The sequence below is a fragment of the Malaya genurostris genome, chromosome 1 (genome assembly GCF_030247185.1).
Source record: "Malaya genurostris strain Urasoe2022 chromosome 1, Malgen_1.1, whole genome shotgun sequence".
In the NCBI taxonomy this organism is placed as follows: Eukaryota; Metazoa; Arthropoda; class Insecta; order Diptera; family Culicidae; genus Malaya; species Malaya genurostris.
The window spans coordinates 83516894-83538496 of NC_080570.1; the positions used below are offsets into that span (position 1 = coordinate 83516894).

At 35.8% G+C, this 21603-nt stretch overlaps 2 protein-coding genes across 2 annotated transcripts; both read left to right on the top strand.

Moving 5' to 3' along the window:
• The first annotated feature begins 351 nt into the window (after positions 1–351).
• LOC131426508 (uncharacterized) lies at positions 352–891 on the top strand. The gene has a single exon (XM_058589305.1). It carries the CDS (start codon positions 352–354, stop codon positions 889–891), a length of 540 nt encoding a protein of 179 aa, XP_058445288.1.
• A 12193-nt stretch (positions 892–13084) lies between these two features.
• LOC131440644 (cap-specific mRNA (nucleoside-2'-O-)-methyltransferase 1) lies at positions 13085–20645 on the top strand. Its single transcript, XM_058612106.1, has 2 exons — positions 13085–13575; positions 13670–20645. Exons 1-2 carry the CDS (start codon positions 13233–13235, stop codon positions 15865–15867), a joined length of 2541 nt encoding a protein of 846 aa, XP_058468089.1. The 5' UTR covers positions 13085–13232; the 3' UTR covers positions 15868–20645.
• The last annotated feature ends 958 nt before the right edge of the window (positions 20646–21603 follow it).

A 21603-nucleotide genomic window follows, 5' to 3' on the forward strand; every position in this document is an offset into this window, starting at 1 on the left:
CATAGAGTTGTAGCACCCGAGTTTTGCTTGCAACATCTATTTGTTTCGCAACAAAAATTTGTTTCATCGGCGACTGTTGTTTATCGCTTGGCTTTGTTGCATATGAATTTTATGTTTATCGCTGTTTACCGTTAGTTTCTTGCACAAAACGGAATTGAAAAGTTCATTGTTTATCGCGTACCAGTTTAGCGAATAGAACTTGTTTGTTTATTTCGAAGTCGAATTCAGTTTGTTTTGATTCGATTTTCCAGTTTACACTGAGAGAAAAAGTTTACCGTTTATTTAAAAAAATAAAATAAAAACAATTCAAATCAAATCGTGTTTTTTTTTTATTTCGTTTATTTTCTCACTATGTCAAGTATGCCGTTGGTGAATCAAATAGAACCGTTTATTCCCGGCACGATCCCGTTCGCGCAGTTTTTGGAGCAGTTAGATTGGGTGTTTGCGCATCATAAAGTGACAAGTCCGGAGGAGCAAAAAGTGTCGTTTTTGGCTACTTGTAGTAGAGAAGTTTATAGTGAGTTGAAGCTTCTTTTTCCCGGAAAGGATTTAAAAACCGTATCGTTTAAAGAGATTACGGATGCTCTGAAGAAGCGATACGACAAGACGGAAAGCGATTTGATCCAGCGGTACAAGTTTTACCAACGTGTCCAAGGTCCGAATGAAAGTGCAGAGGATTTTATTCTTGCTGTCAAGCTCCAGGCAGAAATGTGTGATTTCGGAGAGTTTAAGGACATGGCGATCCGTGATAAACTGGTTTGTGGTATCATCAACAAGGAATTGCAGCAGCGTTTGTTTGATGAGGAGGATTTAACTCTGGCCAAAGCGGAGAAGCTCATTGTGAACAGAGAGTTAGCAGGAGCAAGAGCTAAGTTGATCTCTGGTGATTAGACTCGTGTTAGCGTTTTGAACAGACTTGGGAAGCGTGACAGTCGTGTAGTTTCTCGAGATCGCTCACGAGGAAGGAGTCGAGAACCAAGCAGAAGGAGAAGTCGAAGCCGTTCAGTTTCTTTTGATCGCAGGAATCGTTCTTCATCCAGGACTCAAAGTTTGTTTTGCAACTTCTGTCGTAGGAAAGGTCATGTACGTCGTTTTTGTTATAACTTGAAGAACAAAGCAAAAAAAGTAAAGTTTGTCGATTCTCCAGCAGAAAAGCCCAAAATGACTGAGTATCAGAAAAGTTTAAGACGTCGTTTGAATCGTTCCGTTTCGGATGATGAAATGGACTGTTTGTTGATTTCTTCAGTCAACAGAATCAACGAACCGTGTTTCCGTAACGTTTACGTTGACGGCTTGCGGTTAAAAATGGAAGTCGATTGTGGCGCTGCAGTTTCCGTCATCAGTTTTGAGATGTACGAGGGAGATTTCGATCATATTCCATTGCAAAAATGCGACAAGAAGTTAGCAGTGATCAATGGGAGTCGTTTAAAGGTTGAAGGACAGATTCAAGTTTATGTCGAGTTTAATAATCAGAAGAAAGATGTTTATCTGATTGTTTTGCGAAGCGACAACTGTTTCACGCCTTTGCTTGGACGAGATTGGCTGGATCTGTTTGTTCCTGATTGGAGAAGAGCGTTTGGAAGCAACATCAATCAACTGGCAGTTTCGACAGACCAGACCGATGCAGAGATACAGAGTAAGTTTGCCAATATTTTTGATAAATCTTTATCTACGCCAATAAAAGGGTTTGAGGCTGATCTAGTTTTAAAAGATCACACACCGGTGTTTAAGCGTGCTTATGACGTTCCATTCAGATTAAAAGATAAAGTTTTAGAACATTTAAGTAGTTTAGAAAAGAATGGCGTCATAACACCAATAGATGCAAGTGAATGGGCATCTCCGGTGATAGTTGTGGTGAAAAAAGACAATGGTATTAGGATGGTCATTGATTGTAAAGTTTCAATCAACAAAGTTTTGATCCCTAATACATATCCGTTACCATTAACTCAGGATTTGTTTGCCTCGTTGGCTGGCGCTAAAGTTTTCTGTTCTCTTGATCTGGCTGGCGCGTATACACAGTTATTATTATCTAAAAAGTCTAGGAAAATAATGGTGATAAATACAATCAAAGGTTTGTTTACGTATAATCGTTTGCCACAAGGTGTCTCTTCTAGTGCAGCTATATTCCAACGGATCATGGATCAAGTTTTGAAAAATATCGACGGAGTTTACGTTTACTTAGATGATGTTTTGATAGCAGGCAAGGACAAAGAAGACTGTGCGCGAAGGCTTAATGTGGTTTTAGAACGTTTGTCTAAAGCCAACATTAAAGTCAATTTGCAGAAATGCAAGTGGTTTGTTTCGAGTTTGCCGTTTCTAGGACATGTTTTGAGCGACAGAGGATTGTTGCCTAGTCCAGAAAAGGTCGAGACTATTCGGAGAGCTAGTATTCCGAATAACGTCTCTGAGCTTAAGGCATTTTTGGGTTTAGTAAATTACTATGGTAAATTTCTACCCAATTTGTCCGCACGCCTTAGCTGTCTGTATCGTTTATTAAAGAAAGACGTTAAGTTTGTCTGGAATGCTGAGTGTAGTCGAGTGTTTGAAAGCTGTAAGCAAGCGTTGTTGAGCTCAAAGCTTTTAGAGTTTTATGATCCGAATAAGCCTGTTGTCGTTGTAACAGATGCTTGTAGTTATGGGTTAGGTGGAGTAATAGCACATCAAATCAAAGGAGAAGAGAGGCCCATTAGTTTCACCTCCTTCAGTTTAACGAATGCACAAAAATCCTACCCAATTTTGCACTTAGAAGCTTTAGCAGTTGTGAGCACCATTAAGAAGTTTCACAAATTCTTGTTTGGAAAGAAGTTTACTGTGTATACTGATCATAAGCCGTTGATTGGCATTTTCGGTAAAGAAGGCAAGAATACTTTGTTTGTGACGCGTTTACAAAGATATGTACTTGAACTGAGTATTTACGATTTCGATATTGTTTATAGACCGTCAACAAAAATGGGCAATGCAGATTTTTGCTCAAGGTTTCCTTTGCCAGAAAATGTACCAGTTTCTTTACAAAGAGAGTTTATCAAGAGTTTAAATGTTTCGAATGAGTTTCCGATAGATCATGCTTTGATTGCAATTGAGACAAAGAAAGACAAGTTTTTGCAACAAATAGTTTATTACATGAAGCATGGTTGGCCGCAGAAGTTGGATCGAATGTTTTTGGATGTTTATGCACAGCACCAAGATTTAGAACAAGTGGAAGAATGTTTACTGTATCAGGATCGTGTCATAATACCTGCAAGTTTACAAAAGCAGATCCTGAAATTGTTACATAAAAGCCATTCCGGAATAACCAAGATTAAGCAAATGGCAAGAAGGACAGTTTATTGGTACGGTATGAATAGTGACATTGAAAGTTTCGTCAAATCATGCAGAGTGTGTTGCCAAATGAATGTTGTTCCGAAGCAAGCTCCGTACTCTAACTGGATTCCAACAACAAAACCGTTTACCCGCATTCATGCGGACTTCTTTCATTTCGACAAAAAAGTTTTTCTGGTCATTGTTGACAGTTTTTCAAAATGGCTCGAGGTTGAGTACATGAAGTTTAGTACTGATGCCAGGAGTGTCAAGTCGAAGTTTATCAGCGTTTTTGCAAGGTTTGGGTTACCGGACGTAGTAGTTACGGACGGCGGACCACCGTTTAATTCCAAAGAATTTATTGATTTTTCACAGAAACACAACATAAAGGCGATGAAGAGTCCACCGTATAATCCATCGAGCAATGGACAAGCAGAACGTATGGTAAGATTGGTGAAAGATGGTTTAAAGAAGTTTTTGTTGGATCCGGAAATGGCAGGTTTAAGTACAGATGATTTAGTTTCGTACTTTTTGTTTAGCTATAGGAATACATGTTTGGAAGATGGTCGTTCGTTTCCTTCCGAGAGGCTGTTTAGTTTTAAGCCCAAGACGTTGTTGGATATAATCCATCCTAGAAATAGTTTTAGAAATCATTTGACGAAGCGTGAAGTTGTGGATGTACCTGTAAATAACAAACATACCAAAGATAAATACCGACTTCGTGACTGGATTGACTCTTTGCGCCCAGGAGAATTAATTTATTTTAAAAATTTTAGACCTACCGATATTCGACGATGGCTTGAAGCCAAGTTTCTAAGACGTGTTTCTTTAAATACATTTCAGGTTTCCGTTGGAGGTCGGGTGTATCTGGCGCACCGCAATCAACTCAAGGTGTTTGGCACTAACAAGAAAAGGTGTGGTTTGATTTTTGCGAGGGGAAAGGAGAGCAGTCCAGTACGTAAACGAAGTAGGGAAGACGATAACGACGAGAGCTTTGACGACGATGCTAGCGACTTTCTCGGTTTCGCAGCGGATTCGTTTATTTACCGAGACACACCTGACGATCAACCAATGGTTTATGATTCGGATGGTGTTGGTTCGGGCAGCAACTGTTTACCGCTTGAGGGAGTTGATCCTCAAGAAGGCACATCTACGTGGCAGTGGTCGCGATCGAAGCAAACGAATTCACCCGAATGTTCGAGTCATCCGTACATTAGTTTACGTCGTTCGAGGAGATCGAAGCGTCATCGGAAAGATCCCGATTTCGTGTTTTATTGATACTTTCAAAATTAGTTTAAATAAGTTTCCACGGCAGTGAAGTTTGGCCGTTTTCGAGGTTTAGTTTGCGGCGGTTTAGTTTTGCCGTTTTTGAATTTTATGGCAGTGAAGTTTCGCCATTTACATTTATATGTGTTTGAACTAAAGGGGGGAGAACTGTGGTGACCACCCGGCACTACAGCCCTGAATGAACAGCTGCTGGCTCAGCGTTCAGAGTTTAAGTCAATAGATTAGTTTACAGTTGACTGTTAGAACACACACCTCGTATAGTTTCTAAGTAGAAAATATCACCTCCCTACCGGCAAGTAACAGTCATAACAGGTACGTGAACGAGTACAAGAAGTAATTGAAGGAACTGATGGAAGAATCCGTCAAGCAAATGTAAGGACTGCAGTTGGAAAAGTGCATCGAGGTCCTGTGGCTAATTTGGCGATGTTAGATGTTCAGGATGGTAAATCTGGTATTTCCAGAGAATCTACCGGATGTTACGAGCTGGGGATTGTTCACACCGCTGGGCAGTCACCGTCGAACAAGAAGGATGTCAGCGAAATCACTGAACCCCCTTTCAAGTGACGGACATCGCAAAGGTGGAAAGTTGTCAGTGCTGTAAAAAGAGAGAAAACAACAACTAGAAGAAAAACGTCAACAACATTAAAATTGCATATCATCTTGTACACTGAGAGAAAACGCCAGCCGCATTTTGAATGAAACTTCATTCAATGCGATAAATAACTGAGAATTCCGACTATTGAATGATAGAACAATCTGCATGATCATATGATCAATATTCAGTGAGTTTTACTTCTTATATGTGTGATTACCATTCATATATTATATGACTGTCAGTTTCATTTGAAGTGTTAGTGAACTGTGTGTTAATCATCATGAATCAGACTGAATGTATATTACCCATTGTCATTTAATCCCTGAGAAGAGTTTATTCCTAATAATGAATTATAGAACAGTTCGAATAATTTTATGATGAGCGGAAAATGAGTTTCATACCCATTTCTTCTGATTTTCTTCCATCATTTATAAGATTGACATAAATATATGGAATTGTATTACAATTGTATATAAAACTGATAAAATCGAAATGAATTTGTTATATGATATTCCCGTAACAAAAATCTTTCCATGCATGTATTATTTTCATTTTGCAGTGTTTCATACAATCGAACACATAAGAATTTCTTCTTTCAAAATTTAAATGAAACTTTGATGATTCGCAATGTTGAAGAAAAAAGCATGATTTTATTATTAATTATCAGTGCGTTTCCTCCAATTGTTAAAATATTTTTGGATAACTTGTCAGAAAAGTCAATGACAGAATGCAAAACAAAACGCGTTTTTAACCGAAGTTATACGTTTAAGGTTTCTATTCAATACGTATTGTGGTGGTAATACGAAATCAGTGATTAAGAATGGTGCTCGATGGAAATATTGGAAAACCTGGTGTCAGAGTACTTTGGTGAGTATTCAGTGAAGTAAGAGTCTAAGTAGACTTAGAATTCACGTAATATAAGGGCAGTTTCTGCTTTAGATAAACAATTATTGTGGCCAATTCTATTTTTCTAGGATTGTATATTGCCCCCCTGATTTAATAAATTCAAAACCCGTTTGAATCCGTATATCGGATCAATTATATTTTATTTATATCTACTATCTTAAACAATTAGTTTGATAAGAGAAGACTTGCTCCGACCTCCGACCTCCGACCCTTATGTTTAATAGAAAATCGAGCCAAAGAACTGAATTGAAATGAATGACGACGCTTTTCAAAGAAAAAAAAACTCAGATTTAAACAGTAGAATGAAAAATGATCAAAATTTGACAAGAAAGTTTTCATTCTACCATGGATCTACTGCATGCTCTTGGAATGGATCAAATCTGAGTTTTTTCTTTTTGCAAGCGTCTTTTTTCAGGATTACTATGGAGATGGAAACCAACAAATCTCTGTAACTATATTGCAATGCAGAACTTGATCATCTGCATACTTTGCTGCAGATTTTTAGTGTACAAGTCAATCATGTTCTTACTATCAATCAATTTTATTGTAAATAAAAATATTATTTTAGAATCTTTAAAATTGTCTGTAAACAATAAATAACAAAAATAAATCGAAGCGCTGGACGTTTTTACTTTATCCAAATTTAACTTTTCTGGCTGCTTAAATGAATTTATTGTGAAATCGTTTGGAAAGGTTATAACGGTTTTCAACAGTAATATAATTTGCATTTGAATGGAAACGGAAAAGTCGTGTTTCACACAGCAAACGATATTTTATATGAAATTTATAATTTCAACTTTAAAGTTTTCTTACATTTGCTCATATTAATAAACCATTAAATTTTTCATTTGACCAACCAATTCCATAGCGGAAATAAGTGATTCTCAATCGGAACTATTCGGTTAAATACAATTTATTGTATTTTGATGACAAAATTTATTTTTCAATGTGCAATATGTTTTTCTTATGTTGGTTTGTGCTGCTAAATGGTGAATATATTCAAACTGTACACTTGATTCTTTTCCGAAAAATTGTTGAGAGGAAAAATTAAGCTTTTAATTGTTACGATACTTAAGAACCTACACACTTCATTGTATAAATTTTGTGTACAATCCATTGAAAACCTTGACGAAAATTAGTACGATAACTCAACCGACTCCAGCATAGTTTATACAGAATACTGAAATGTCTACTTATGTTCAATGGAATAGTTTCAATGAATATGTAACAATAAATCTTTTGGTTTCTCTGCAACATTGTCTCAGGTGTCTAAGTGGTATATGTGAAAATCTTGCTCTCGGCACCTTAAAACTAAAGCAGAGTGCCTAATTAAATATATTATTTTTACTACCATGGAGGGGGAAGGTAAGTTTCTTGAGACATTATCAACTATTTAACCAATTGTCTTTCAGTTATTTTAGTCAAGAGTAAGAAGCCAGAAGAAATTATCTTTGATCCGCATACATACGACCAATGTTGCGACATGTTTTACAGTTCGGAATTCATTTCAAAGAAAAATAGCACGCTCGGTAATTTCTGGTGTAATCAGTGTAAGTGGATTTATATAAATTCGGCAATAAATCATTCGATTATAATAAACAGTTTTACCAACAACAAAAATACGACCAACTTCAAAAAGCAGATGAAAACTTGAAAAAACTTTCGTCGTAATGGTTGGAAGCAAAGCTTTCCAGATGAATCGGGTGATAGTGCTGATCGGTTTAAAATATATTAATTAGAATTATAATAACACGTATGCGAAAATAAACCAAATTTAAATTTGAATAAATAAATTTTTATTTTTGTTAAATAAATGATTTTTATCTTCAGTGTTTTTTGTATCTTCTTCTTTCAATGTTATTGTTTTTATGAATTCAGTGAAAATGTTTTAAAAAAAATTTAAATTCATTAAAGGAAAACAAATTGCAGCTTCAACCAATTCTATTCATTAAATTAACTTTTTATGACTTTGTTACTGTTTCAATAAAATAAATTGAAATTGCCGAATTAATTATTCGTACAATATTTCATAGTTTTATTAGGCATCCTGCGGTTCCAGCCCAAAACACTCTTGCGAATAATCTTATCAATTTTTGTAAACTATAGTATACGACAAAATCAGTTCCAACATCTTAGTTGACGAAAGTATGTGGGACATTCTTCGTCTTATTTTTCTCATCAAATCTGATCATTTCCACCTTTGTTAGGAGCACTTACATATCAGTTCATTGATTTTGAAAAATATCCATATACTGTGATACCTTTTTGACACTTTGACCAGTTCTTATTCATACTCATTGAACTCCAATGCAATTGTAAAAAAATTCAACTGTCATAGAAATGTTTGAAAATGGCAGTGGAGAATAGTTAAAACATTTTTTAATTGTAGGTCTTTTGCATTTTAATTTATTTTCATTTCCAGCTGTATAATTTCAATATTAATTCATCTTAATATCATCCGCATTATAAGGACTCCGTAATACATAAAACTACATGAAAATCTCCTTAATATCATCCGACGATTGGTGTAGATTAAATTCATTCGGTTTATGGTATGCGATTATATGTACGAACATCATACGCACTACAAAATGAATAGTATTTCCTATATGGCTGCTGTGATGATTAATTTTGAAACGAAATCATCTACATTTTGGATTCATTCAATTTATAAGTGTATGTGCGTCAAACAAACTTTCAATGATATTCATACACATCAATTTGTTTTTGACAGAGGGGAAATTGAATGGCCGACTTATTAAAACCATCTGAAAATCGTTATGGGGATCGGATGAAGAAAAAATCATTCAGCTTGTGGCCGCTAAATTCTTTCAGTGTAGTGAATTTATTTTGGATTGCTCATATAGTTAGCTAAAAATTGAATAAATTGGTTGAATAGTTTGTTAGATGGGTTTGGATAGTGTTGATAATACAAGAAAAGGTAAAAATTTAATTCATTTAGAGTAAGATTTTGAGATTATTGAAATGTGTTTGAAGGTCGGTGAAACCGATAGCGTGAAGTAAAATCTTTGCTGAAAACGTCGTCGAAGGCCATATTCAACCAAACGTAAGATGATTCTGTAAATAAAAGAAAAAGGCGGGTGTGTAATGTCAGAGACATAACTGGATGTCGTGAATACGAAAACAACTGACATGTTCCTTAACACTTCCGAATATCAATTACTTGATCAATTGTATGAATTATGCAAGCATCCCCCTTTTCCACATTTTTCGTAAAAACAAAGAAGGCTTCAATTGCTTTCGATTACTGTGAATTTCACACAGCGAAAAGTGCACAAGTCTAACCAAACTGTTCTAGATTTGCACTAAACTGAGGATCTTTACCTTCGATTTGCGAAGAACAAATCCTAATAGTTCTTTAGAAAACTTTTAGAGCCTTTAGAACGGCTGATTTTGTGTAATGCTCTCCACCGTTATTTTTTCACCAATGCAAACGAGTAGCAGCTGTGACGTAATCGCTCTTGTCGGAAGCGAAACTAGTTTTGCAAACGACACACAATACATCTGGTCGCAGTGGTGATAGAACCCAAACTGATCCAATTTTTGTTAAGAGGTTTCTTTTTTGTGATTTCGTCTGTAGCCTTTTCACTAATGGGCGGTCCTAACGGCTATAAAAACAGCAGCATATAGAAATTAATTTCGGATTTGCATTTCATTGAAAGAAACTATCCGGATGCTGTACGGGATTCATTCCTGCCTTTCAGAAGGACCAAAGTGCGGAACTCACTACGATATTAAACACTGTTCGGAACATTTCCTCGAACGATTTGTTGTACAGCAGCAGATATTTTGTCCTCTTCCTCAGAACGCGTTCTGACTGGCTGGTGTTGACATGGGTCAAATGAGACAGGTTTTTCAATAGTGTACTATTGAAATAATTCAATGCTTTTTCTATACACGCTTAACTTGAAAAATTTCGATTCTATTGGTAGTTAGATTATATAAACCCTTCCACAGGTCACTGAGCTATGAGCTTTAAAATACGAGAAAGGCAAACGCGCCTTATAAAAATGATACTCGTTTATACCAAACATTTCAGAAAAGTTTAATTTTGAATTGTTTGAGATTATGTCACACAACTGAATATTTTATCATAAAATTGTGAACATATTTTTGATGGCATGTAGCAAAAATTATGCTGATTCGTTAGATACAACAAGAGGTATTCACGATCAAAAACTTATCACTCTCTCAGAGGGTAAATTTTGAAAAGGCACCCCATAGTAAAGTAAGTCGCATTCACTTTAAAATACTATAAACTATTAAATATTATTAGGAAAAACTGAATTGTACAAACAAAGTTTGTAGAAGGAAAATAGGTCTGGGAAGGATTCGATATTGTGAAAAAAGGAAAGAGGATACTATGTGAGTTTGTATAAAAAACCAAATGAAATTATTGTTAAACTGAAATAAAATTTTTTTGTGATTTCTCCTTAAAAATAGGTATAAATGATTTTCATTGTACACTCTTATAGGCCGCTACTTATTTTGGGTCAAAACCTACTCAAAAGCGGCCCTGAGCATTAAAAATGTCATTTTAAATTATGACTAAGTGATGATGTATTTCAAATTTGTTAGAAATTTCGTCATTAGTGCACCATTACACGTTCATTAAAATGATATTATTTTTTAGTAATGACATTTTTAATGACTCGTGTATGGGCCGCTAATCTTTAAGATGATACACTCTTACCAGCGCTACCTAGTTTTAGGTCAAAACCTACCCTAAATCAACTAAAGTGCATCTCCCCAATTTTGGGTAACGATTGATGACCTCAAAATTTAGGTGAATGTAAGTTTAGTACAAGTATTATGACATAACAAAGCACGCTACCAATTTTTACCGATCAACGCAAGGTTTGAGCAGAAATGACCTACTTTTGTGTAACCTAAAGAAGAACTCGACAATGAGTGATATCTCCTAAAAAAATAGGTAGAAATAATTTTCAGTGTAGGTAAAAATGGGTAGCGTTTTTTGTTTTGGCATAATACCATGTTCACATTAGCGCTGATATCACTTGATATACCAAGATGATATGCATATCATGTCGAAGTGTTCACATATGATCGAAATGATATCGTTTGACAATCAAGTTGTCATATTGAATGTTCCCATTAGGAGTAAGATCAATAATATTGCTTTTCTCTCCTACAATTCAATCATTAATTGAAGTCTTGCAATTAATGGTTTCCGAACCCCAGTATTCGTTGAAAAATTTAAAATTATAATGATTGTTTATTGTCACTCTCAAAGTGACGTTTATAAATGAGTACGTTCAATGCCATTATCCGTGTTGCTAGTAGCGATTTTTGACAACTCGACATGATATCGTACATGATATCCCGGATATCATGCCAAAATGGTGATATGCGTTGACATAAAATTGTATGGGATATCAAGTGATATCGCACATGATATCATCGGATATCAAGTATATCCGTATATCACTTGATATCAGCGCTAATGTGAACATACTATAACACTTGTAATAAACCTACATTTCAGCTGTTTTTCAAAGAAGGACGTATCTTACAAAAGTAAACAAATCGAGGTTCTCTCTCCTACCAATAAATGCTTCAAAATCCTACAATTTTGTCTAAAAATTCGTATTCTACAAAAATCCCAATCTTAGTAATACAAAGAACTATAAAAGGCGAAACTGTCATTCCATTTGTTTATGCAAGTTTCGCCCTCCGTGTTCCATGCCAACAAACAGGGCGATACTTCAATTGCTAGTAAGGAAGGGCGAAACTATTTGTTTTCTTTATTTTTTATGGTTTCTGAACCTTTTACTACTGGAAATAATAAATGAGACGATAAAATTACCCGAATATTTATCTTAGTCACGAAAACCAACTAATTTCACAAAAAATGGGCAAGGGCGTAACTTCATCATTCACACAGGAAGCATAAAAGTAAACAAATCGAAAAGGGCGAAACTCTTTTTATGTTGATTTATTCAGTGGATATAGAAGGAAAGTGGTAACATTTGCGTGCCTTTTGAAGATAAACTAACAATTCATCGACTAATCATAAATTGATCAGAGAATATACGATAATTTCTAAACACGATTTGAAACCAAAGTCGAAACATTCATCGATGATTTTCTCCATTTGCTGTCAATGTTAGATTCGCCGTTCTTTGAAAAACAGCTGATTTACCTTAATTTTAAGGACATCTCTAGTTACCCAAAATTGGGGAGATGCACTTTTGTTGATTTTGGGTAGATTTTAACCCAAAATTAGATAGCGGATGGTAAGAGTGTAGATGTTTACCTAAGTCAGAGATGCCAGATCTGCAGATTTGTCTATAAATATGTAGATTTTGGGCACGACGTAAAATACACTGGTGGCGTGATAAGACAGTTTTGGTTGTGTTGGTAATTTTCTCTCGAAATTAATTATGTTATGGCGCGCTGGGATTCAAGCATGTAAACATAAACAAACGACCATTTCAGATCGGGATTTTACTTCTAAGTTACTCCAGTTGTCGCGCAGCCTGGCGAATCTTTGGCACTAATTGAAAATCTGGACATTTATTCTTCAAGGGCTTGCAAGGTAACGTCGAAATATAGAAAATTTTACACACATCCGATTCTGTTCATTTCGTTGGAGGAAGGATTTGGCGGATCGCACTGTGGTATCTATTACAGTTATCATGGATAATGGAGTGATTGTGCTGTGGGTGGCATTTCAAATGCAGGTGATGAAAACGATTGAAACATCCCGGAACAAAACATCGCATTTCACTGTCAATATTTTCGCAAACAGAACCAACTCTAAATATTTTCATAAAAACAACTCCCGGAACGTCATTTGTTTATGGTTTTTCTTCTTCACGTCTTTCTGTTATTCCAAAATAAAATGACATCCGCACTAACACATAGAAGAACGTGATCACCAGGGTATTTTACATCGTGCTTGCTGACTGCAGATTTTTTTCACATATACAGACTTCTGAAACCCTGTCTTCAAATATATGAAATTTTTACCTGGCATCACTGACCAAAGTCCAAAAGGAAGAGAAGAATTAAACATTTTGTGTACCGTTTAGAAGAAAACATACAGAAACAAAAACTATTATTTGGCATATAAACCTTAAAATAGTGGAACTACTATATACTTATGGATATTAATAACATGAACTCTACAAAACTCTATTGTTCAGAATCTGATAACTGTGAATCAGATATGGCTTCTAATCTTGAATCGTGCAGCAATAAGTGCGAAAAAACATTGAAGCGGGTAGCTGTTTTCGAGGAAAAGTTTTCATCAAAAATGATTCGATCACAACAATGCGTGTTCGCAGCAGACTCTGTAAAGAGTAGTAAATCTATAGTTTATTCTGAGCAATCGATGAGAATGATGGACAAGATGAAATACGACAAAAGCAGAGGTCTTGGGAGAAGTGGACAAGGTCGTACCGATATTGTACAAATTGTTGCTCAAAAGGGACGTCGAGGACTTGGTTAGTATTGAGCGAGAATTGTTTTTTAATTGGAAACTTTATTGACATGTTAATTTGATTTTGAAGTATATTATACCTAGTTTTGTATTTACAGGACTGAAATTGGATGAACTGGATACAGCAGCTTCAAGTTGGGATGTGTCATTAGAGCGCATAGATATTCCAGAAGAGATACATTGGTTGGAAAATAAAAATCAGGATGTAGACGATTGGAACATAGATTTACTGAAATCTTGGATCAAACTTGGGAAGAGAAATTTAAATATCTCAGGGGAAGACCAGTTCTGCCAGAAGAATGTACTTAACAAAATTTTAGAATGCAAAACAGCCTTCGATAAATTGGATGCAAAGGAAATGCGGAAAGCAAGAGCTAAATCGAACCCATTTGAAGCAATCAAATCTAATATATTCATGAACAGAGCAGCAGTGAAGATGGCTAACTTGGATTCCATGTTTGAGTACATGTTCACCAATCCTGTAGACGAATCTGGCAATTCTTTGGTAGGAAGTAAAGATCTATTGTACTTCGCAGATGTTTGTGCGGGCCCGGGAGGGTTTTCAGAATACTTCTTGTGGCGAAAAAAATGGGAAGCTAAAGGTTTCGGGTTTACCTTGCGTGGTGAAAATGACTTCAAATTGCACGATTTTATAGCAGGGACACCAGAAACATTTGACACATATTATGGCCCCAAAAATAATGGTGATATTTTTGATCTCACCAACATAGATGGATTCACGAAATATATAATGAATCAAACGGAGTTTGGAGTCCATGTTATGATGGCCGATGGAGGCTTTTCTGTCGAGGGAAACGAAAACGCGCAAGAAATTTTATCAAAACAGTTGTATCTCTGTGAAATATTAGTAGCATTGAATATTGTAAGAACTAGCGGCCATTTCGTAGTTAAGCTATTCGACTTATTTACGCCGTTTAGTGTAGGGCTTATATATTTGGCATATAAAAGTTTCAAAAAAATATGCATATGTAAGCCAAACACCAGCAGACCAGCAAATTCTGAACGTTACTTAGTATGCAAATGGAAAAAAGCAAGAACGGACATAATAGCACAACACCTTTACGAAGTGAATAAACTATTGATGAATCAAAATGAGGAAACAGATGTTATAGAACTTGTACCATTTTCGATGATGAAAGAAGATAACGACTTTTTTCAATATGTTTACAACAGTAATAATGAATTAGGACAAAAACAGATCGTTGGGTTACTTAAAATTGCAGCATTTAGTGCCAATGAAGAACTGGTGGAAAATAAACAAAACGACATCAAGATCAGATGCTTGCAATTATGGAATTTAGAAGATAACTTGCGTAAAGTTTTACCAAAGCCAAGTAATGAGCATATCGTTAATAATTTATTAAAAGAATGGGTAAATGAAAAGTTGTTTCTTTCGGCACCGGAAGAGCAATTAAATAGCTCGAAACTGGAACAACTTTTTCCTTCAGTACATGGATGGTATTTCGTACCTTTAGACAACACTGAAAACACTAGTAAAAACTTTCGTACACTTTTCATAGGAAAAGGTGGAAAGGAAGTATTACAATATAACTCGATAAAACATGTATGGAGTTTAGTTAAAGATGTATATTTGGAACTACCTTCAAAAACCTTGCTGTACGGTGAAATCGTAAAGGAATTACAGGGCGAAGGAAGATCTCAGATTTCCATAAATACGTTTCATATTATTGATGGTATTATTCTTGGCGGTAAAGATATTCGCAAGTGGCCGCTTAGAGAGAGGTTAAAAATTTGCGCAAAATTTGCTATGGCTTTAAGTAAACCTCTTAAGACAGTTAAAAATATGGATTCTACTCACACTGTTACTATGCCCATAAGAAGCAAGAAACTTTTCGCCCTTAGCGATTTAGAATTATTTTTCAATCAGCTTGTGAGCTACAAACTTAAAGGAGGGGAAATTCGTTTAGGTTACCATCTACGTAACAGTAATGAACCAGCTAGATTCTATGTTCCTCGGGCCTTATTATTCCTTAATGAGATTCGTGACGATTTTCTCAAGGTTTATTCCAAAAGCCAAAGCAAGTTTTATTACTATTGTAAGAAAAGACAAATATCGCTTTTTCCGGAACAAATGAAGTGTACGGATGAAACAATAGCTTCTTTCAAAAATACGTATATTCATCGTATCATATGGAAGTGGCAACATACTCACCAAGTGTTACATGAGGACGACATGGAAAAAATTAGTAAGGATCCCAATATGATTTATCGTATGGATATAAATCATTATTTAGCCTATAATAAACATACCTAATGTTAAGTGCCAATACATTTATAAGAACAAAAATCATCTTTTATATATCCTAACCTGGTTAATAACAACTATTTATATTCAAAAATACCTTGTCTGTGGTGCGATGGAGACAACGGTAAAATTTAAAATACCATCATGTTCATCGCAAGATTTTTTATTTAGAACACATCATCGGTCCAAACGGAAAATTTAAAAAAAAAACTAATTTACCTAGTGGTGTAATGATGCCTTTCGCACACTGAAAATCATTTCTACACATTTTTGAGGAGAAATCACTCATTGTCGAGCTCTTCTATAAGCTATCCAAAATTGTGTCGTTTTCTACTCAAACTGAGTTGATCGGCAAAAATGGCTAGCGTGCTTTTTGGTCTCCGGACTGTACCAGCCTAGATGCCGTGTGGAATCCGGCGGAAAAAAATGAACCAAGAATAGATCCACTGGAGACCTGCTTCCATGTCGTAAAAGGCGACAATTGCAGAAGTTTCTTTTTCCTTTCAGTTATCAAATATTTTCAATGTTTTACTTCTGATTACTCTATTTTACTAAATCATCTCTTTATTCAACCTATCAATTTCCGTCTAGCTTCGGAGAAAAGTTTTATTAGGAATGATTTCTTCTTCCATGTTATTGATTGTCTTTCAGGATTATAAAATGAATGATAAAAATCAACCATTGCGCAAATCCGTTTATATTACAAAGTTAGTAACAGAGATAACATATATCGGTATATTGAAAACATAGTAAAAAACACTTGATATTAATATTTCAAACAGTAAATTAATATTTTTCTCGGTAGCCGGCTGCCCAGATCAACTAATATAACCAATTAATAATTTTAATAAATAATTAAAATAATAAAGCGGAAATAATAAAGAATCAAGACGCGTGTGAAATCTGTTGACCTTTGTTTGGTGGTTTAAAATGATTTTATAATAACTGTTTAGAATATTTCAATGCAATGAATCAACTTTTTTGTCTAAATCCTATTCGCTCGTTTATTTTGTATCACGTAGTTTCATTTATAAAAACGTGCTTAATCCACCTAGCAGTGAGATGATACCTTTTTTTTATCAATCCGCATGTGTTTTTTTTCCATGACTAAAAAAACGCGAAAGGTAGTTGCATAAACGAGTGACTGCATACTCGACAGCCGGCTGTCCGGAGTTTTGTCAATTTCGGAGATTGACTGTTTCGTGCATTATATTGCCAGCACAAAGTAACACATGAAACGATAATAATTTAAAATATTCTTGGTAGCCGGCTACCCAGGGCAATAAACACATGATCACATTATTAAAACATTTACTAACAAACTATCCTCTCCTGTGATGCATGTGGGAATGCAGAGGATTCCTCGGTTCTTAGTAGCAACATGCATCGAACTAACAATCCTTTCCCTCCCAAGTAGATCTGCATTCGGACGTGGCCGGCGTCGGTATTGATCAGCATGCATGGTTCAATACAGTTTGCACAGTGTGAAACAATGTGTTATTCCCAAACATGTTACTTCAAAAAATCATTTTGCAATCTCAATTGGTCCAGATCAATAACGGAGTAGCAACACACGGGCGGTCTCTAATGCTAATGCTAATGCTAAAAAATGGCTAGCGTGCTTTTTGCCTTTCTCATATAGAAAGGTTATGCAATCACTGTGAAAAGCTACTTTTGAACCGAGGCCCGGAGGGCCGAGTGTCATATACCATTCGACTCAGTTCGTCGAGTACGCAAAATGTCTGTGTGTATGTAACGTTTTTTTGCACTAACTTTTCTCGGAGATGGCTGAACCGATTTTCACAAACTTAGATTCAAATGAAAGGTCTTGTGGTCTCATACAAATTTCCTGAATATTATTTGAATCCGACTTCCGGTTCCGGAATTATTGGGTAAAATGTGAAAATAAGTGCACTAATTTTTCTAAGAAATGGCTGAACCGAAAGGTCCTGTGGTCCCATATGTAATTCCTGAATTTCATCTGGATCCAACTTCCGTATTCGTAAATATAAGGTAAAGTGTGTTAAAAATTGTATACTGAAAAGGGCGAAAAACCGTAAAAAGTTTTCTAAATCGACCTCAAATCTTCTCCAAATAATAGTTTTTATCAGTAGACGGTCAAACAAACCGATTTCGGTTATTCTTTTCAGGAATCGAAGAAAATTATTTTGAAGAATTATATATGATGGTATGATTGATATGAGAAAGGCATCATTACACCACTAGGTGGATTAAAACAGGTTTTTTAGATTAGCATCACTGTTCTCATACAAATAAGCAACGCAAATGTCAAGCACTAGTTTGGAAAAATGATGCTGACTGTGTGACATAAACAGTGAAGCATGCTTTTGTGAACTACACTCTTACCAGCCGCTACCTAATTTTGGGTCAGAACCTACCCAAAAGTGCATCTCCTCAATTTTGGGTAACGAGTTATGACCTCAAAATTTAGGTAACTGTAAGTTTAGTACAAGTGTTATACCATAACAAAGCACGCCACCCATTTTTACCCATCAACTCAAAGTTTGAGTAGATAACGACCTAATTTTGGGTAACTTAACAAAGCACGCCACCCATTTTTACCCATCAACTCAAAGTTTGAGTAGATAACGACCTAATTTTGGGTAGCTTATTGAGCAATTTAACGTCTCTGTTACTCACACCGAAGCAGAGTGCGCAGATCTATTCATATACGAAATTAGAATGTGTGCGAGCCGAAGTCAAAGTTTGTTGTGGGTTCAATTTTACACTGAGGTAAAACATTTTTGACTCATAATCATCACTGCGGAAAATGCATATAGAATGTCGTAAGTTATGAACTAATGAACCAAGTAGAAGACAGTTCCATTACGAGATATAGAGTTTCATGAACGATTTTATGTCTTTCTCAACTGTTCTCTTTGCATTGCAGTGTTTTTTATTGCATATATGTCTTCAATAATTGGCACGATGCGGCTCGACAAAATTCACTGGATTATTTCGACATACTCACACTAGCATTAACCTTCCAACTGCTGAGAATAGACACACCAACACATTCGCACGTAGATTGGACTATAGAAGGGCTCGACAATTAGTGATTTCTCCTCAAAAAATAAGCAGAAGTGATTTTCAGTGTACTCGAATCAATCTGAATCAATTGGTGTCAAAATTAGTATCCGAAATTATTTAGTAAAAGTATGAAATATATTTTCATGAGACTTTTACGATAGAAGAGAAAGGCATTATCACACCACTAGGTGGATTAAGAAAGGTTTTTTATGGAGTAATACTTGTACTAAACTTACATTTACCCAAATTTTGAGTTTATCACTCGTTACCCAAAATTGAAGAGATGCACTTTAGTTGATTTTGGATAGGTTTTGACCCAAAATTAGGTAGCGGAGTGACGACACCGTGCACGGATACTGATTATTTGGCGCACTGAAGGCGTCACTGAAACGTCACGAAACTGAAATGTGTGAAATGTGAAATCGTACATCTCAACCAAGTCAGTCGATAAACCAAAACCGCTTACGTTCGGGACAGAAGAAATCAAGTACAGTATTGTGTAGTGAACAATAGAACGATCTCGAAATGAGTGAACCAAACGAGCTACCGCCGGTACGAAAGAATACAATCATTGTTGACTTCAGACAGTGCAAAATTCGACCTTCGATACGAGAACTTGAAGGTTTGCTTAAGGAGCAAATGCATCTTGACATTAATCGTGTACATTTACTTCAATGCAATAAGACCAATAATGTTGTTTATATCCAGTTCTATAAAGAGTTGGATGCAATTCAATTCGCTAAAGACAATAATAATGTGCACTATGTGGAGCTTGAAAATATCAAGTACAACATTCCAGTATATATGGAAGATAGTGCTATAGAAGTGCGTGTGCATGATCTACCCTCATGCGTCCCCGATCCTTATATTCGCGCAACTATGTCCCAATACGGAGAGATTCTCTCTATCGAAAAAGAAAAGTGGAAGAATTTTTTCCCCGGTATTCTAAATGGCGTACGTTTGTTACGCATGCGCTTGAGGAGGCCTATACCTTCTTATGTGACATTCGGTCAGGATACAAGAATACCGTGCAAATCACTTGTTACCTATGATAATCAGATGGCCACGTGTCAATATTGCCAAAAAGCTGTTCACTACGGTAAGCCATGTGATAAACCGGACAAGGAGACAACTATACCAAAGGACAACGGTGCTTCCTTCACATCAACCCCAAGCAACCCCAATACACCTGTGACAGTCACCAACAACAGGGAAGTATCCCCACAGACTAACAGACATGACAGTATGAGTAAATTCTTATAAAAATAATTTTTCGTGATGCACTAGTTCCACCTATATTGTACTGCGCGAACTATTTACTATCGGTACACCCCTTGTGTTATGTAAAAGTTTTTTTACTAGTTGGTTTCCCCTCGTTTGTCAACACCGATCAGCTGCTTGCAGGGATGCCTGATTTCATTAAAATATTTGAAAGTGAATCGTCACAATAAATTATTGGATTACGTTGATAATATATTTAATTTTTTCCCGATGTTGGAAGGTTTACCATTTATTTGACTCAACGTTGTTCATCTAGACTATTTTTTATTGTGTTGGTAGTCTTCACCCGAAATTAAGTGGCGGCAGACCAGAAGCAAGTAAATATTGTAACAAAACGGGTTCGATTTTGTATTGCGTTGGAGGATGAGAAGTAGGCACAATTATGTATATAGTTTTGGCAATATTTATTAAATCTGTATCCTGCATGAAATTCGCATGGACGTATACAAATCAAAACATTACAGGTTATTCTGTATGAATGGCAACTCTGTTGGTAAATGAAAAAAATAAGCACAGTCTAGATGACAGACAGGATGTTTTTGATAGTGTAACGTGGCGCCATCATGACACATGTGAGTACTGTCCCAAATAAAGGAATATTCAAAATGACCGTTAAAATGATTGAAGAATCTAATTTGAGTGTCCTGTCTGTTAGTCTGTAGTTGGAGCCCCGTTGGACTAGTTTTACTGCAGAATTTCTGAAGTTTTCTCCACTCATTTCTTTAAACTAACAATACATACCTGCAAAATACTTCTACTTCACGTTGAATAACAACAAATTTTCTTTCTATGTAAAGGTAACACTTAATTTTCAAACTATTTTTGCCAGAGAAAAAACAACAACAAACCGTTCCAGCAAATTGAACGAATATTTCGTGCAATATATCATTCAACAAGCGCTCAAAAATCAACAAAATTGAACGGCCTGCTGAGAGGGTAATGCCGCTGAAACAGGGATGCCAGGTCATTTTTTCAAAAATCTGTAATCAAGGCAAAAACCTGTCTGTGAAATGTGTGCACGTTTCATTTAATTTCCACCTATTTTGAGGAGAAATCACTGATTGTCAAGCTCTTCTATAAAGTACCTAAAATTAGGTCTTATCTACTCAAACTTTGAGCTGATGGGAGGCTTTGACCCAAAATTAGGTAACAGCTTGTAAGAGTGCATAACAAAGCACGCTACCCGCTTGTGAGGAATTCTGGCAACCGTCAGAAGACTGGCTGCATTCCGGATGCTGTCAAAATTTTTCAGGCGAAATTGCGTCAGTATCTCGTCGTATGTGTCTTGTTTATTTCTCTCTTCCTTCTTTTTTCTTTTTTTATCGACTTCATTTGATGTTTTTCAATCCCGCATGTACATACAAAACACGATTCTTGAGACGAGTTAAATGCGATTGAAATATGTGTACACAC

Excerpts from the sequence above, each read along its gene's own strand:
- LOC131426508 (XM_058589305.1), top strand. The coding sequence starts at position 352 with ATGTCAAGTATGCCGTTGGTGAATCAAATAGAACCGTTTATTCCCGGC.
- LOC131440644 (XM_058612106.1), top strand. The coding sequence starts at position 13,233 with ATGGATATTAATAACATGAACTCTACAAAACTCTATTGTTCAGAATCT. Across the intron at positions 13,576-13,669 it reads AAAGGGACGTCGAGGACTTG|GACTGAAATTGGATGAACTG; the intron begins GTTAGTATTGAG and ends TTGTATTTACAG.